The sequence below is a fragment of the Spea bombifrons genome, chromosome 12 (assembly GCF_027358695.1).
Source record: "Spea bombifrons isolate aSpeBom1 chromosome 12, aSpeBom1.2.pri, whole genome shotgun sequence".
Taxonomy (NCBI): domain Eukaryota; kingdom Metazoa; phylum Chordata; class Amphibia; order Anura; family Pelobatidae; genus Spea; species Spea bombifrons.
Window position 1 is genome coordinate 33370769 of NC_071098.1, and position 18987 is coordinate 33389755.

At 49.6% G+C, this 18987-nt stretch overlaps 1 protein-coding gene across 1 annotated transcript in view; it reads right to left on the reverse strand.

The window, feature by feature from the left end:
- Nucleotides 1-336: 336 nt before the first annotated feature.
- The window catches only part of SPEN (spen family transcriptional repressor), a 28501-nt gene continuing 9850 nt past the window's right edge, over nucleotides 337-18987 (reverse strand). The window contains exons 4-15 of the mRNA XM_053452622.1: nucleotides 14393-14553; nucleotides 13689-13889; nucleotides 13228-13379; nucleotides 12755-12880; nucleotides 12250-12363; nucleotides 11485-11598; nucleotides 10562-10662; nucleotides 2630-10334; nucleotides 1909-2283; nucleotides 1383-1577; nucleotides 1145-1303; nucleotides 337-959 (exon numbers count right to left, since the gene is read on the reverse strand). Of these exons, the coding sequence (XP_053308597.1) occupies nucleotides 828-959; nucleotides 1145-1303; nucleotides 1383-1577; nucleotides 1909-2283; nucleotides 2630-10334; nucleotides 10562-10662; nucleotides 11485-11598; nucleotides 12250-12363; nucleotides 12755-12880; nucleotides 13228-13379; nucleotides 13689-13889; nucleotides 14393-14553 (9535 nt within the window). The 3' untranslated portion in view covers nucleotides 337-827. The remainder of the gene's footprint in view (nucleotides 960-1144; nucleotides 1304-1382; nucleotides 1578-1908; nucleotides 2284-2629; nucleotides 10335-10561; nucleotides 10663-11484; nucleotides 11599-12249; nucleotides 12364-12754; nucleotides 12881-13227; nucleotides 13380-13688; nucleotides 13890-14392; nucleotides 14554-18987) is intronic.

Consider the following 18987-nt stretch of genomic DNA (forward strand, 5'->3'; position numbering starts at 1 on the left):
CACTTCCACACAGATTGTGATGAGCAGTTAATGTCTTAATGAAAAGCACTTACAAATGAGGGACGATACGTCTGTATGAAAATAAGATTTTTCTCTGAAAACACATTTTTGGCACAGATTAAAAAAATGTATGTCGAGAGGGGGGTTGGATTTCTTTAAAGTCAGTATTATATATATTTATATATAATATATATTATATATACTTATATACACACACCCATGGAGTTCTATAACATCCAAGGAGAGGAAACTGATCTCCCTTTGAAAGGTTTCCCATGTAAACTGTACATCCCAAGCGAAAGCAGAGACGGGAGAGACGTCCGGGAGCCGTTCACTAAACCCTCGCTCGCTCTCCGGCGCGTTTCGCAGTCACTGGCTGAATATTCACAGGCTCCTGCATGAGTCCACCAGCATATCGCTACTGTGTTCAGATATTCCAACATCACAGCATGTCAATCAAAAATATGACACAAAAATAAGGGGCAAGGGAAATGCTGTACAAAGATCCAAAGTCACTAATTTAGTGCAAAGGCAGGTTCAGCTCCTCAAAAATAAAAAATACACGACAAGCGCACAAATCCTGGAATATCCTGCAGTTGTGTGGCAGCGGCATCCCGCGCCTGCCAATACCACAAAGCTTCTGGCCGTGTGCATCGTTGTCCAATATGTAAACATCCAAGTCGGCTCTCACTCCGCGGGAAGCTTGCATATCCTCCTCCGCTCTCCACCCCCCCAGCACCTCGGAGCCAGTGGCAGCTCTCGCCACTAAAATGTTTCGTCTAGCGCTGGTCTGGTGTCCGACAGGTCAGGAATGGCAGCTCTGGAGCTCATACTGATGCGATAACAATCATCAGGTGAGGAGAGATGCTGGAAATGCTGGCTAGTAGGTCAGGCGCGAGGTGGGACAGGTGGCTTTCGGAAAATTCACAGGGTGGAAAGATCTGCAGAACGTAGGCAGGCTGGAAAAAGAAAAAAGGCCACGTAAGGCAAGGGTCATATCCAGATAAGACATTGATCCACAGTAACCCGTTCTATGGACCGAACATTTATCAATACATTGTCCTGCTCCTCTACTAATCATTCTGCCCGGCTCTCACTTCATTCCTAAACCTCCAAATTAACAGTATGGGGTAGCAGTGAGTACCTGATTCGACCCCGGGTTGGGTACGTTGATGATTCCCGCAGCCTGCTTGGCCTGCAGGTAGGTGATAAACGCAGCTTTCAGCGACTCTGTCTGATTGACCACGTCCTCCTGGTCACGGCCACAAGGAAGCGCGAGTAACAAGCAGTAATCGCTTTCCACCTGTCCAACAAACACAATGATTAAAAATAATAGAGATTTAGATGCGGTCCCCCCGCCTCGTTACTGTAGATGAGCTCACCGTCATTCTTCGGGCAACTCCATCAAGTTGTGTGGCCTCGAGCCTCATGCGTTGAGCGATTCTCAGAGGAGGGCCTCCCTCGGGAGCCGGCAGGGACCTATGAGCCAGGACATTATTCCCGGCCACAAAATGTAACTGCACCGCGGCGGTGTCATTCTTCAGCGCCAGTAGACCCTGCCAGACGATGGGGTATTTCTGCGAAGAGAAGAATGCGGAAACATTGAGGTGGCTGCACAGTATTTCTGGTTGAATTTTGACAGATCGGCTAATATCTTCTGCCCCTTGCAGCTCTGTATACTCCTGGCCATGCTCTCTTATGCCCTCCTTAAAAACAACCCAGACTAGTGAATTCTCCACGCCCGATCGCATGCGGACTTTCCTGTAAACCGTCCATCCCCGTACAATCGAGAAGAAACGTTTAATTTCATGCAAGGCGTTTCATAAAAGTTTAAAGCTTTCAGGCATAAAATTTGAGAAACCCTAAAATTCACAACTAGCAAACTAAAGAAAAAGGATGAATACGTACCGTCAGAAGTTGTACCATGTCGACGGATCGATGGGGCAGGTCCTGTTTGGGGACAGACAGGGATTCCGGCCTGGACAAAGTCATGTTAGTCATGAACACCGAGTGTTTCTGAACAGCTTGGGGCTGGTGAGAAGAGGACATTTCAGACTTCAGGTTGATGGCACCAGGCGATGGGTAGGACGTTTGAGACGTGTCCACGGAGCCCCTCTGCAGATGCTGAATGTGCGGATCCATTTGTCCAGTATGCCTGTTGAGTGAGGAGTGGTGGCTCTGCTCACTGACCAGGGGCTGCGGTACCTTGGAGTCTTGGCTCACTTGCGGCGTTTTGCTGCGTACCGGCTGGTTTGAATGCGAATGCTCCCCGTCCGGGCCGACCTGTAACATTAAAGTCCACTTTCCGTTATACGATTCGGATAACGACCGATATCAAAGTAGCCTTTTCTAGTTGGCACCTTTTTTTTTTTGCATTAACAATTTGTTGTGTTAAACCATTATCTAAATACTAACGTTCCTCCCTTCTCACTGTCCCCCCTGTAGGGCTGCCAAGAACCACATCACATCTACTCAGACACTCAGCTTGATGGGAAGCAGTAATCGCGCCACGAGTACGATGGCTGCTCCCATAAGGTAGGTTTCTAAAACACATTTAAACCTGTAAACTCCTTCGCAGACATTAAAAGAAACTAAAAGATGTGCGCGCATGTCACGCTGCCGTTCTCACCTGTGACGGGGTCATACTCCGAGACTGCAAACCGATGGGCGATGCCCCTGAAAACTGAGGGTGACCGAGCTGGGTGGCGGTGTGGTAGTTCCGTATATCCGTGTACACAGGACGGTAATCGTGAAAGGAACCCCCAGAAGGGTGCATAAGAGGCACACCATGAGGCACCACCACCGGCTGAGGGAGATTCAGCCCACTAGGTGGGACACTAAGCATTCTGGCATCGCTGTGCGGTGAATGGGGCATTTTTACATCAGGTTGTTTGGCCAAGTCTTTCACAGGCTGTGGTGTCTTGCTGGTAGGAGGCGTTTTGACCGGACCCTCTGGCGTTCTGGACTGTCTCGCCTCCTGATGGTGATCATTTACAGCCGTTATATGAGAGTGCATCATCATACGGACGTCGCGAGTGACACCGTATGGATCTATACGCATGCCTGACGTAGGCATTCGGTAATCAGGTTGCATGACCAATACGTCTGACTGGACGTGGCCCGAGCCTCTAGAAACAGGGTGGTGGTAATGCATCTCCTCTTCCGGGGGATGTTGGGAAGACATGGTAGGAAGCACTATCTCTCGGATAGGTGCTGGTTGGGGTGTGCTGGACCTCTGGGGTCGGACATCAATCTGAGACTGCATAGCTGCTCTGGGAGAGTGAAGCGCCTCCGGGCGAATGCCGTACTGCATTGACGGAAGAGGTGGGGTATTTATTCTGACGTCCCCTTGAGCCAGATGGCCGAGTGGCACCGGCTGCGTCACGCTGTGCGGAGGCATGATGACCGTCTGTTCTGGGTGCATACTGGGCAGATAAGGCGGCACGGGGATTCCAGGAGCCAGCATGACCGAGGCGCTGGTATTTAAGGCAGATGACGCCGTAACGCTGGGATGACACGATCTGGTGAAGGGAGACGGAGAATGACCGGCAGTGCAGGGGGTATGCTGCTCCTGTTTAACCCCATGATGTGTGAGAGTCCGCTCTGTCGGCGTGCTCGACCCGGAGCCCACGTGATTTGATTCCGACGGCATTTTGCCAGACAGCGATGAATGATGGGGACTGAGCCCGGGGCTCATACTCGCAGGCTGAAGAACCTTTGACTCCACTTTGGCGTCCGTAATCTTCTTGCTGGCAGCTCCTATCTGAGTCTGCATCACCTGGCTGTGCATTAGCACCGGGGCGGTGTTCTGGGTAAGTACTTTGACCGCTCCAGCCTGGGACGAAGCATTGGGGATGGTTATGTGACTGGATTCAGGCTTCTCCTGCTTGACAGTGGATATAACTGGAGAGGCGTTGTAAGGCTGATAGCCGGCGGAGGGTTGAGAGCCTTTCGGGAGTATCTGAGATGTGTTGAGAGGTTCTTGCTTCACTTGAGTCTTTGAAACAGACTGCTGGATCTCTATATCAACAGCACTCGCGGGAGGGATCTGGCTAATTTTTGCACTGATTCTTTGAGGGCCCTCGGTTTTTTGGCCAGAGTACGTTAAGAACATTATTCCTAGCGACGTGTTTACTCGCAGGCCTGGACTAGGACCGGTTTCGGCAGGTCGCTCCTCTATGATGGACATGGTGGGTTTCATGCAGGAACGACCGTCGTTTGGGGCTTGCCTTTGCTTAATCTTCTGCGAGGGGATGCAGGGCGGCGCAGCCTGGAGCTGCGGGGAATGCTTTCCTGAAGCGATTCTCGGCATCTCCTCCAGATCAAAGGCAGGAGGCATTCTGCTAATTACAGAGGTGGCCTTGGGAGTCACCGTAGCCCCTTTCTCCTGAATAACAGGAGCCTCCGCTGCAGGTGGAACCACTGTATTAGTGAGGGGGACAGAAGGCTTTTCCTCAGAAACTGGTTTAATGGCCTCCACAGGAGGTGGAGGAGCGGGCTCCTCTACTTGGGACGCAGAGACAGGCTCGGAAATAGAAGATGTGACAGTTGTTGGAGTACTGCTAGATGAAGAAACATATTTGGGCTCCATTAAAATTTTCCTCAAGGTGCTGGAGTTGGTATCCACGTCAGATGCCTTTGTATCTGGAGGCATTGCAGGTGGCGGTGTAGGAATGCTAGCGGTATCTTCATGCCTTACCATCCAGTCTGATATGATGGCCGACCCCGTATGAGATAACGGAGCCGCAGGCAAAGGTGCTGCTTGTTTTCCTGGTGCAGCTGACAGAGCGGAAGGCGCGGCGACACTAGGTGGCGATAGAGGGGGATTGTCCATACTCGAACGCAGCTTAAAACTGCCCTGGCTAACATCGTCTATGAGTAGTGTTTGCGGGGAACGGCTTACGTTCGCGGGCTCCGCAATGTCGTCATCTTGTTCGGCGTCTCGAGAAATGGTTTCAGAGGAAGAATTAAGACTTGTGTCAAGAGTCTGTTTTTCAGGGATGGAAGAAACGGACAGATCAGCAGACTTTACAACTTGGCCTTCCTCTAATATCTTTTCATCTTTTCTGGGAGAAGCATCTTGGAGATCATCACCCGCGACGGCGTGGCTGTCTGTCGGCTCCAGTTTTTTGCCTGGTAGCTTTTTCCGCCTAGGACGCGTCTGCTTAGGCCGGCCTTTCTGTTTGGGAACGAACTCAACGTCTTGCAGAGACTCTGCTTCTTGCGCAGAATTTGAAGACTCGCTGAAGCTCACGTCTTTCCCTTCCACAGATTCCGTTCCAGCTGTCGCAGGACCAGCGGATGAGCTCTCGGTACCGATGGCGGAATCGGTCTCTAAAATAACATTCACCGCCTGGTCGGTCTCGGGCTCCATGTCTGGCTGGGAAGTAGCAGGGGCAGTGGGAGCATCTGCCGGTAGCTCGGTTTCCCCTTCAGGTGGATACGTTGGGGGTGCCGGAAAGCTCTCAGCATCCGTAGAAATATCGTAGATGATGGACCCGATAGCCAACGCCAATTCTGTTTCACTGGCCTGATGTGCAGGCTTTTCTCCATCTTCTTCTGAGCGACCTTCTGCCACCTCACCGCCCTGCGCATCTTTGTAAACCGGGTCGGCCGTTTCAGTGATTTTTTCGATGTTTTCCACAGCTTGCTCAAGTTCTATTTGCCGAGCGAGCTGCGCTGCTTCAGGTGTAAGCTTGGGATCTCGATTGGCCTCTTTTTCCGGTGTTTCCGGGAAAGTCGTGTCTTTGTTTGTAAAAACGGTCGTTACAGCGTCATCCTTTTGAGGGCTTTTAACCGTAATGGGTGATACTGCCGTAGGCTCAGCATCTTCAAGAGGCCTCATAGCGCCTTTAACTTCATCCACGTTGAGGCGAATTTCAACACTTTTCAAACGCACGACAGTCTTTCCACACTTTGTCCGCCCGACTTTCGACTTTGGCGTTTTTTCAAGACTTTTCTTCTCCAGCACATCGGGAACGGGGTCATCCATCAGAGTTTTGTCTGTGTCTCCTTCCTTATATTCATGCTTAATGTCTGTGATAGTTTCTTCTTTGGCCATTTTTGCCTTGCTGCTGTCTTCAGGAGCGGGTTCTCTGTTCTCAATGACCTCCTCAGGTGATTCCTCAGAAGCATCATGTGGTAATTTAGAGTCGGTCTTTCCTTTCTTACCCACCTGACTGCTAGAACCAGGAGAGTGCGTCAGCGCCCCCTTTTGTGACCGTGGAGAACGCCATCCCTCTGTTGGCTTTGTGGCCTCGATTGGTTCCTTACTTTCTGTATCTTCAGACTCCAGCTTTATAGCCTCTGCTTTGGTGGGAGATACCTCCTCTCCAGTTCTACGTCGCATCTTTGGAGGACGACCTCTTTTTGGTGTGTTCGGTACAACCGCAGGGGCCTCCTTGGGTTCTTTTTCTACTCGCTTCCTAGTTGGCCTTGGTGTCTCAACAGGTTCTTTAGTAGAGGTCTGCCCATCGTTGTCCCCGGTTGTAGCATAAATGGATCTAACGTTTCTTCGCCTCGTCCTGCCCAACAGCAAACTTGTTTCTGAGATCTCAGGCTCGGGAACCGAGCTGGGTGACTTTGCTGTGCCCCGTGAAGTCCGCTCAGACTCGCATTTTGTTTCAGTCTGTTTTGGGGCCTCACCACGTGGAGATGTGGATCGGTTGCGTTTCTCACGGTCAATTCGAACACTTTTTCTGGTTGCTGGCTTATCTGCAGCAACTGACCTCTTATTTTTGTGGCGATTCTTCTCTTTCACCGGGGTAGGAGGCTCTGCTTCCACATCATTTTCAGAAACTTGTGGCTGCACCTCAGGAACGATATCAGGTCTTTGACATGTATTTGTCAGCGAGGCGGTATCTTCAGAGGCTTCATTCATGTCTTCTGCCTTTGTAATGGACTTGGAAGGAGAACTACTGCTTGTGTCATGTTCTATTTCACCTACAGCATCAGAGCGGGACTCTGCGAAAGAAGCTCCTGGAGTAGGGGGCTTTGTATCCAAGTATGAAGGATGCTCCTCTGGTGGGGGACCTTCAGGAACCGGAGGGGGAGGCAAAGGTTCCTTTGGTTCCTCTACAATGTGTATAGGTTCTGCTGGAGTTGGTGGAGATGGAGGATCGACAGCTCTTGGAGGAGAAACCGGAAGAGGTGTAGGCTCCGGTGGTGGGGGCTCAGGTGGTTCAGTCGGCCTATCTTCTTTAGGTGGTTCAGTGTCAGGTGGGGCTTTATCTGGAACTAATTTCTCCGGAACAGGTGGTGCAGGCTCCTGTTGAGAAACAGGGGCAGGGGTTGGCACTGTAGATGGCTTAAGGTCCTTCTCCTTGGGTTCAGGGACACTGTCAGGAGTTGGCTGTGACTCCTTTTCCTCTTGTTTCTCTATTTCTTTGGGTCGATGCTCCTTTTCTTTCTCTTTCTGTTGCATTCTTGTCAGCTCAATAAAACGACTGTGAAAAAGGACAACCGGCTCTTGCACAAGGTCAGGCACGCTGCTCGTTCCATCCGAAGATATCTGCCTTCCGTACGGTCGAAGAAGACAGAGGTCAGTGTCGTCATCTTTTTTCTCCAGGTGTTGAAGTCGTTTGGAGTCTTGTTCAAAAATGGAGCTATGCAAAAAACGGGAGGCAAATAACTCTTGTTTCTCCTGCTCTTCTTCTTTATTGTCCTCTTTCTTATCATCCAATTTACCATCGGGATCTGTCCTGATTTTCTTCTTTTTCATGTACCACGATGGTATCGGTCGTGGAGCAGAATCAACTTTTTCTTTATCTTTGTTGCTCCGGAAATTTGCAAATCTAGAGTCCCAGTCTAAAAAAGACCAGTTTTCTTCTCGGGAAGAAGAGAGAGACTTGGCTCTCTCCAGCAAAGCTTTAGTGTCAGGAGTGATAGTTTTATCTAATGCAAAAGAGTAAAATTTGTTTCTTTCCAGAGAGCTAGTTAATCTTTCTTCCCGGTCACGCAGTTTTTCTTCCCCGTCTCGTAATAAAATAGAAAACCTTGAGGTGTCCAACAAGGAGGTGGCTTTGGGTGAGTGGGATTTATTATCACTGTCATCATCAGAATCAGAAGGAACCTCACCAGGTTCTAGATCCCGAGAGCGTTTTCGAATGCTCTCTCGCTTGACTATGTTGCTGGGGAAGCTTATGTCAGTCCTGTTACTCTCCGGCTTTATTTGGTTGTCCCACTTGCCGTACTCTTCGTCAGGACTCATGACAGACATTTTAACTTTGGCCGTTTCTGCAATTGGCTCCTTTTTGACCGAGTCACTGGGAATCGGCTTAAAAGGCTCCTCCTTAACAGCTACGTTAGAGAACGCCATTTTGTCATCCACCTTAGGAGACTCTCTGCATTCCTTAACCGGTATTAATCGTGGGGAACTTGTTGCATCCTCATCTTCGTGAAAAGGAAAATGTCGCAGGCTCGGAGAACAGATCCTTTCTGGGTCATCGCTAATCTGGCGGGAGCTCCGATAGTTCCGTTCCCTTTTTGTAGCATTTTCAAACTCTATGTGATCAGTCTTTTTTTTTTTACTTGGAGGCGAGTCGTCTGTGACGTCTTGAGGTGGTTTGCCCACCTCATGCACAAGACTTCTCCTCTCCAACTCATCACTTTCCTTGTTGGGGCTACCAAATTTTTCAGATTTCAATATTTCCAGCTCCATCTGCTGCTTGAGCTTGCGGCTCTGTTCCATTTGCTTTCTGTAACTCTGGGTGTAATCGATGTCTATCCCAAGTTTCTCTTCTGTCTCCGATCTTTCCAGTCCTAGCATTTCTCTTGAGAGAGAGTACATCTTCCTGTTCTCTTCTTTAGCAGCTTCTTTATCCAGGTCCTCGGCCAGCTGCAAATGGCGAGGAAGGATTTTCATGACGCTAACCTTTTTACTCGATGCCTCTGCTGTTTCAAACGGGTCATCGACAGGTTCTCCTAAACGGGACTGCAAATCTGAGTTAGGGTGAAGAGCAAGCCCAAGTGATTCCTGGCCATCTTTAGGACTGCTTGGTGTAAAAAGTCTGTCGGGTCTGGCTTTTCTGGACTCCCTTTTCAGAAGATCTTTCCTGGAGCCTTTCCTTTCAGACTCTCCTTCCCGAAGCACAGTCACCTCTCTTGAGGAAACAGCCTCCATTTGCTTTTTTGATACGACGCGTTGATCCTCCTCATCTTGGTTGCTCCGTCTAACTTCCATTTTCTGCCTATCGCATTTTAAAGTGACATCAGCAAACCTCCTTTTCCGAGCTTCCAGTTTGTCCAGGTCAGCTGCCGTAGCCCCTTCCACAGGTTCCGTCTTCAAGTGCTTTTTTACCTTTTGCTTACCCTCTTTGTCTACCACTTCGACGTGGCTGGAAAGAATCTTCTCTTTTGGCACTTTGCTCCTGGCCATTTCAAGTTTTGCTTGCTCAAACTTAGGTTGTTCGAGTCGGGGCGCTGACAGTTTCTGGTCCAGCGGTGGGGACTTTACAGACTCGCTATCTGATTTAGACTTGGCTGGTTTCTCAAGTCCAGGGGGCTCAAAAACTTTGCCTTCCTTTTCATTGACTCTAGTAAGAACCACGCACGGCATAAGGTCCAAGCGGTTCTTGGCTATTGTATCCTTGTCTGGCTTTTCTTTGGCTTGCTGTTTACTAGACTTCAGTTTCTCAAGGCTTGGCTCTCTCTCGTTTTCCTGATCAGTCTCAGAGGATTGAGAGCTTGGAGAATGATTTTTCGACTTTCGCTTTGTCCGGTCAGGTTTGTCTTTCTCAATTTTATCAGTCTTTTCTTTCCTAGGTGGCCTTTTCTCTTTATCTGGTCTTTCTAAGTCAAAGGAGCGTTCCTTCTCGGTTTTTTCATTTTTGATATAACGATCCGCCCGAGCTTTGTCCAGCTTGTCAAATCGAGACGGAGAAAGAGAACTACAGCTGCCACTGCGGTCAGACGAGCGGCTGTAGATCCGGCGTTCGGGGTCGCTTGTAATTCTTTCGGATTGCGACGGAGACCCTGCTGGGCTCTGAGGCCGTCTGGAATGGGTAGGACTTTGGCTGCGTTCGATTTGCCGTCGTTCATGATCTCTGTCTGTTTCAAAGCGCTCTCTCTCCCTCTCTCTCTGCCTATAGCTGTATTCCCGGATGTCCTGCTCGTATGGGTCTCTGTAGTCCCTGTACTCTCGCAGATCATCGTAGTAGCGTTGCTCATAGTAATCTGCGGGGTATGAATCCCAGTCCGCATAGAATTCTCTGCTTCGTGCAGGATACTCTCGTCTGGTTTCCTCCTGGTACGTGCCGGGCGTGCGGACCGTGTCATAGTATGTGCGCTCGGTGGATGTAAATTCATGGTAAGACCCTCTCCTTGTTTCATCCCCTCTGTAAAAGAAAGCATTGATAGTAAAATAGTTATACCACATCCAACTAATATTTTATTTAATTCCATAAAGAAGATAAGGACACGCTGTACTGAACAGAAATATTGTGTTACTGCTGGATGCAATCGATAAACACATTCCCACAGCGATGAATTCAGTGAACCATTCCAATTCCAAACATGTTTATCCCTACGAGATTCCCAGCACGCTGAAGATGAATTGACTTACCGTCTCTCTGAGATGATGTCGTAGAAGTCGCGTATATCCTGCCCCGACGACTCCATAGACCCGTAAAACGCCAGCTGGGACTCTTGGTTTGCAAAATCCACCTTTTGAAAAGAGAACAAGTTTATCAAAACACAAAACAACTGAATTCTTCTGATTACAGAGGGCAGACGCGGGAAAGGTGATATCGAGCGCTGCAGATCTACCCTTCAGGTAGCGGATGGGTTTCAACACTTTCTGTTTAGTGATAAAATGGATTTATTGGAGCAAGAAGCCGGGGATCAAAAGCAATGGAAACGGTCATTCACATCTTTTCAAAAACAAAGATGAACATAATAGTATTTGAGTATAAATAATGCAGATGTTAAAATGGAACGTTAAGGAGGGATAGCAGGTTAACTCTGAAAGCGCGTGATGAAAGCATCAAGATTCGCGGCAAGAAAGCCTGAATAACTATCGCCAGTCCTGTCTACATCTCCACGATGAAGTTGCCACCGGGTTAAAGGAGAGGTTTGCGGGGGACAGCAGGGCTTGTTAGCGGCAGCCCACGGGACATACACCCCCACCAATGTTCTTCTGCTTTCCATGTAAAAGCAGGAGAATCCATTCATGAAGCGAAAATGCATGTTCGGGGTTACCTTGGTGTAGTGGTTTAACCGTTTACCAGTAACAACAGTAGTTTAATGGAACAACACATCACCAAGAAGCTCAGAGACACAAGGACGGCACGCCGTTAAACTGCCTGGGGCTCGCAAAATGATCCACGTGCGATCAAACGCTATGGGACGCTGTGAGGCCTAAACAGCTTTTAACCCTTTGGACCTGGTTTCCCCTCGTTTTATTAGAGTACTCCCATGATCCCTAGAGGAATTTAAGTATTGTGGTTTATAAATTTTGATACGCTTATTAAGGTGGTCTCTGCACACCTTAACGTCATTCCCACCAATCTTCCTCCCCTTGGTCTCTTTTACAGCTGCTTGGGCATATTCAATCTCATTGTAGAGTATCAGGGCCATGCCTTTAAATCGATCAAACACCACCTGTCAAAAAAAAAAAAAAAAAAGGACATATAAGAGCCTTGCCCACTAAGGATTTGGTAAAAGATCACTGTTCATCTTTTCTGGTTTGAATCACGATTTTCAATCAACGGCCTCCTCGCAATCCCGCGCAGTGCAACTGATTCTGTAGAAAGCAGCTTCAGGCACTGCGGCAACGTCTGCTCGTCATTTTAATTTTGGGTTACCAAATTATTAATTTTCAGGCTCTTCTGAAGAAACGGAAGATCTGGGAACCTACCCCACACGAAAATCCTAGGCGTTACATTGTTACTGGTAAGACAACCACATGGTCCTTGATAGGAAAGAAGGATGCAGTCCTTCCTAAGCAGCGGCATGGGGAAAATGCGGCTCGGGATGCACCCAAACCAGAAGAAACGGTCTGAAAACAGATTGCATGCAAGCGCTACCTATGACACGGCTGAGAAGAGGGTGCGGGGACTACACATGTAGCGTTAAATGCTCATTACAAATACAGTCAGACGAGTCGACACAACGTTCAGTGTTCCTACGCACAGCCTGCCTGGTCTGACTATATGCGTAATTACGGTTAGAAGCAAAGGAAAGAGGTTGAGGAGATGCAGGATCCATTCAATTAAACAAAAAAACCCGCAACCTTCCTGAAATTTCACCTACCTTTACGACAGGCCCATAACGACAAAAATGCCGGGTTAAATACTGTTCAGTGACGTTGGAAGAAAGCCCATCTATCCACACACAGTTGGTAGGCATGCTTTTTCCGAATCCCAGCTGTAAGAAGAGAAAAATATGTATATTTAATACATAAATAATAAATACATAAACTGAAGTGTCCCTGCTGGAAAACGACACTTTGATTATCCGGGTAATCATGTTTTCTTCGTTTACCATCCTCTTTCCGTTCAGTTGCTTAACTTTCTTTACAAGATATTTTTTTTTTTTTTAGAAGTTATAACTTAATGTTATATAAACTACCCCAGGAGGAGAACTTTCCCTGGAAAAGCCCAATTCAATCACTGCCGTTACAGGTTAATAAATCTTGGTCTAGCAGAAGTACTTATTGTTTACATAGTAAAACCTGATCTGACGTGTTTTACTAAAATATCGATAAAATAGGGCCTGAAAAACACGATACATATGCAAGTAGCACTGAACGCTATACCTTCAGCCGGTTATTCCCCAGATACTCTCCGTCCATCTTCTTAATGGCTTTACAGACGCTGGCGATATCGCAGTACTGCAGAAACGCGTACTGAGGGACTCCATTCACTTTCTTCACATCGATATCCTGGACAGGGAAGGATAAGAACAAAGTCAAATCAATGCCGCCCGGCAGAAAGAAAAGGAAACTGGATAAAAAGACAAAAACACCTAAATAAATCTGATTGTAACCAGGGCAAAATACTGCGGAGCGACCGGACGGAGACAGCCCCGTCTGCATGCGCTGATCGAGTGATGTAACGCAGGCCAGGCCCTGACACGAATGGTCAAAGTACTGCGTTAGATGCCAATGGCTGTTCCCCATGTTGAGGAAATCGGCAGCCCCTCACTGGGTTGCTGAATCGCACGGCCGCCACGTTTAGGAATTTGGTAGCAGCCGCTGCATGCGATGGCGTCGCGCTAAGCTTTACATACCACTATTTCCCCAAATCGCTGGAAGATGTTGTGCAGCTCTAGGTGAGTGGTTGTCTTCTCCAAGTTGCCGATAAACAGAGTCCTTGTTGCTTTTGGGTGAAACTCGTCTATTCTTTCATCCAAAGGTCTGAATTCATTCTCGCTTTCTGTTTCTAAAGCAAAATCAGAGACAGGGGGTCTTTAGACTGCGAATCACGGTCAACAAACTGGCCGGGACCTCAACGAATGCAGTCTTTAAGGTGCAATTAAAACACAACACACGGATATGTCTGCAGGAGCCAGCATCGCCTTCTCAGAAAAAGAAATTGGTACCCCAATTATATTATTTCACACAAAGCTCTTTCAAGCTGCGTAACGGACTGCGATCCTCAGACATCATTCCGTAGGGGCCATGGAGGGTCAGCCTTTGGGTACCAGCCTAGCTACCCTGACGTGGTGCTGCATGCGCAGAGTTTCCATACCTGGTCCAACCCACGCGGTGACTTCGATCTGCATGCCAAAGAAGAGCTTGGCTTTTGACGCGTTAAGTGCTTTCTCCTGATCTTCCTGCTGTCTGAAAAATACCAGCCCGTAACGCTCCTCCGACACGCCGTGAATCTGCACCGACGTCACCTTCCCGTATTTCTTAAACTCGTGAAAGAGGCCATCTTTAAGGCTGGTATCTAAAAATAAAAAAGGCACCGTCACGGGAAAGGCCGGCAGAGGACATAAAAACTGCGATAAAGCCATTAGCAGGTTCCAAAAGTGCAATAAACACAGGCAAATGTTTTTATTCTCATGGTAAATGTGCTTCATATACTGCGCAGGCTCCAAGGGCCCGGAGGGCCAGTACGGGCGTCTATCGCATGGTGCAGTCCCGGGAAGGTTTCACTGTTACCACCTGATGACGGCTTCTCTAACCTTTGTACTACAGTGTTTTTGTAAAACTGGAGAGATATCGCACACATGCGTACCTACACACACACGCGTACCCACACACACACGCGTACCCACACACACACGTACGTACGTACGTACGTACGTACGTACGTACACGCGCGCGTACTTATGCGTACCTACACACATGCGTACTTATGCGTACCTACACACACACGCGTACTTATGTGTACCTACACACGCGCGCTTACACACACACACACACACACGCTGGCTAACTGTAGATTACCTGTGGAGCGAACAGGAAGATTCTGCACCTTAATCCCAAAGCTCTTGCGAGGCTCGTCTTTATCCAGAGAGAGGAGCGGCTGGGAAGGAGGCGCGGGGACGGCGGCAGATTGCACAGACCTCGCCGGAGACTCATCGCTCGAGCTGCTGCTGGAGTCGCTGCTGTAACCAGAAAGATGCCGTTAGCCCCCGGCGTGAACAGGGGAAGGACTTGTGATCTGCACCCCGGTCTCTGGCTTTCTATACAGGGTACAATCAGGATCAGATGCATGAAAGGCATTCGATGAACAAACGGATACGGGCATGGATACGGGCATGGCGCTGGCAGCGCGTTAGAACTCATCTTTGTGCAGCTGGGCAGGTGCCAACAGGTCAGAGGGCCTGCAGCCGGGGCGCGACACCCAGAACCCTGCATGACTTATGTCTAATGATGGAGCTACAGAGGAGACACAGATATGGCTGTCACATGATGACAGCGGGAGAGTGACACGCAACACGCCACACAACATTGTGTTTTGCTGAATCAGTGAACAAACTAAACCCTATTTTTGTCTCTTACTGTATTTACATTATACTGAATGCCAACAGATTCCCATGACTGCCGGCAGACATCCGTCCCATCAATCAGGGGCACGTCTGTCACGCACGACCCTCTACCCCCATCTCTGTGGCTTGGGCCCCTAGGAGCGCTTTTACTGGTGGCCCCGCCAACAGCACTTAGTCTCATTCTAGACAGAAACAGAATGAGTATAAGGGGCTTTTGGCCCATTTTTCTGGTTTAATCAGTTGCTGGTCTCATCTTATATCTACCCAATGCATGTTTAATACCCTCACTGTATTACCCTCTACCACTTCTGCTGGGAGGCTGTTCTCCTTGCCTACCACCCTTGCAGTGAAGAGTATGATATTTGGGCAAAACACAAGATAAAAGAAAAAAAAAAAAACAAGAAATACAGTGTTTCGGCAAACACTCAAAGATCTGACGGCTCCCGTGTGCCCGTGGCCCTCATCAAATTTGTGCACACGCGGACCAGCGCTGCATCTTCACACCTACACTCTTTCTCTAAACATATACAGCAAGTGCTTCCTAAACAACCGGCGCAGGACTCTGCTGTGCAACTCAGGATGGCATTTATACAACAAACACCCAACAATAACTTCTTTGGAACGTACCAAGACAAAGATATAAAAAAAATACAAATATTCAGCTGCTTTTATTTTATTATGACATTTTTGAAATTCTGCAAAAAAAATAAAATAAAAAAAACATAATGTCCTTCTAGGAAGAAGTTTATCGAGGTTTTTTTCTTTGGTGAATCTGCCATGAATTGTCGCTGCGTCGAGTCGCCCGTTTCTCTTGCTATAAAGACTCGTCTTAGATTCAGGAGCCATATGCCTATCCCATGCATGTTTAATGCCCTCTACCACTTCTGCTGGGAGGATGTTCCACTTATCTACCACCCTCTCAGTAAAGTAACATTTCTTTACTTTTCCTCTCAGCCTCAGACCCTCTCGCGTTACAATGATCGGGAAGCATTGTCGTGTGTGCGCGTGTATATGAATGTGTGCGCGCGTGTATATGAATGTGTGCGCGCGTGCATGAGCGTGCGCATCTATGTCAGTAAACCCATTTCATGACGTTTGGATTTAATAAATGACTCTCTGGGTTGAGAAAATCATCTGCTGTCCGGGAAATGCTTGCCAGGTACCGGCTGTGGGGTTCCTGGGTAAGGGATCTGGAGTCTAGTAACGGTTCGGCCGCTCAACACAAAGAGACAAATTTACCCGAGTCTATTCCCCTGTAAGCAGAGCGGCCATAACGCTGCTTTTCCCCGCGGCCCCCTGAATACCGGGCCACCGTTCGCTGCAACATTTCTTAGAAGAGAGCGCATGTGAACCCTCCTCGCATTTTTTAGGTTTCACTTTCCACTGGGAAGGAATAACGCAGCTATGTGGCTGGTAGGAGGGTAGGAATAGTTAAATCATCACATTACGCAGCTGGGTAAACGTAAGGACGGGGCACATTTACCACTAAAAGATCACACAGAATAAAGAGGATTTAATAAGAACGGGCGCCCAGAAACACCCGGAGCCGGCAGCAAGCTGGAGCCGGAAACGCGCAAAAGCTTAGAAAAGCGCTTCCGATCCATCTCCCGACACGGAACACGTTACGGCACCGCTTCCGATCCATCTCCTGACACGGAACGCGTTACGGCACCGCTTCCGATCCATCTCCTGACACGGAACGCGTTACGGCACCGCTTCCGATCCATCTCCTGACACGGAACGCGTTACGGCACCGCTTCCGATCCATCTCCTGACACGGAACGCGTTACGGCACCGCTTCCGATCCATCTCCTGACACGGAACGCGTTACGGCACCGCTTCCGATCCATCTCCTGACACGGAACGCGTTACGGCACCGCTTCCGATCTATCTCCCGACACAGAACGCGTTACGGCTCCGCTTCTGATCCATCTCCCGACACAGAACGCGTTACGGCACCGCTTCCAATCCATCTCCCGACACGGAACGCGTTACGGCACCGCTTCCGATCCATCTCCCGACACGGGACGCGTCACGGCACCGCTTCTGATCCATCTCCTGACACAGAACGCGTTACGGCACCGCTTCCGATCCATCTCCCGACACAGAACGTGTTACGGCACCGCTTCCGATCCATCTCCCGACACTGAACGCGTTACGGCACCGCTTCCGATCCATCTCCCGACACGGAACGCGTTACGGCACCGCTTCCGATCCATCTCCCGACACGGGACGCGTCACGGCACCGCTTCCGATCCATCTCCTGACACAGAACGTGTTACGGCACCGCTTCCGATCCATCTCCCGACACTGAACGCGTTACGGCACCGCTTCCGATCCATCTCCCGACACTGAACGCGTTACGGCACCGCTTCTGTTTTTATCTCCCGACACTGAACGCTTTACGGCACCGCTTCTGTTTTTATCTCCCGACACGAGACATTATGATGGGCGGCAGCAGCGAGCCCCGGAAGTCTCTGCACACGGTACACGGATCTTTATGTAAAAGATGCATCTAGCTTTATGATTCAGCAGCAGCTATTTACAGAACCACCGTCTCCGGGTAAACAAAGCCGCGGAACATGGACCGGCACCGGAATATGAACATCGACTCAGCACCTGAAAATCCCAGACTACTCCTGAAAACGGCCCCGACAACCACAAGCAACTGTCGGCCCGGTGTAACGCACTGACTCACCAGAAATACGTTACACGTGAATGCGCACATCAGAAACACACATAGGAGGGATCAGGCCTATGGCAGAGGGACTGGATTTTACCAAGAACGAGCTTTATTCCTCAGGAACAGGCCGGGGTATCAATCACTACTAAATACTCCGGCGTGATGCAGGACCCCGCGTGCAGCTCCCGCATTCAGACTGGGGGGGGGCTGACGTTCCAGTGCAAGCGATCACACAAGACCATTAGGGGCCCTTCCCGCACACGCTGTGCACCCTACACGGCTCGTTATACATCATACTCACATACAAGCGCACGCTTCACAAAACCATGCCAGCACACCACTTTCCTCACCCAGAGCCCCTGCACGAGGGGCGCACCAGTGAACGCCGAGGGGCGCACCAGTGAACGCCGAGGGGCGCACCAGTGAACGCCGAGGGGCGCACCAGTGAACGCCGAGGGGCGCACCAGTGAACGCCGAGGGGCGCACCAGTGAACGCCGAGGGGCGCACCAGTGAACGCCGAGGGGCGCACCAGTGAACGCCGAGGGGCGCACCAGTGAACGCCGAGGGGCGCACCAGTGAACGCCGAGGGGCGCACCAGTGAACGCCGAGGGGCGCACCAGTGAACGCCGAGGGGTCTCGCGCCAAGGTTTACACCCTTTACAACAGAAAACACAGATCCCGGCCACGGCGCAAACCAACCAGATAAATTGCTATACCGTGTAATAAGCACACGCAGACAAAGCCCAATCTGCCATGGAAGTGCTTTCCTTGGGGGTATTAGACGGTGTGTGTGTGTGTGTTTTCCTTGGGGGTATTAGACCGTGTGTGTGTGTGTGTGTGTGGTATTAGACGGCGCGTGGACGGCAGAGGTTTGCACATTGAAAGGTGAAGAGATCAGGGTAAAAAGTACCAAGTTTAAAGAAAGCGGAGCCTGGGTAACGAGGGGGTCTGAATCCCACTATCCTCAGCAGGGTCCCCACGTTCCCGAGCTACATATCCGGGTTCATTGGAAGCCACACAGCAGTACTAAGCGAGCGAGCGCCCCCTCCCCCACCGCACGCTGCCTGCACACAGCCCTGGGATGTGGCATGTGGCCAAGTGAAACTGGATAATTCCAGTCCAGACTGGTTGCAGACATACAAACAAGGAGCCCGGGCCTCTGCAACATGCAGACTGGGCACCCCTCCCCCATCCGCACAGATCAGACCGGGGCACACTGGCGGCAAACGCACCTCGTTCCCACGCACAAAGTACCAAATAAACATGGATGCGCTCATTAAATAAACCAGACGGCTAAAAATACCGGGCCTCACACAAACCGCGGATAAAGAGAGTGTCTCCGGCCAGCGACTTAACACGTATTCAC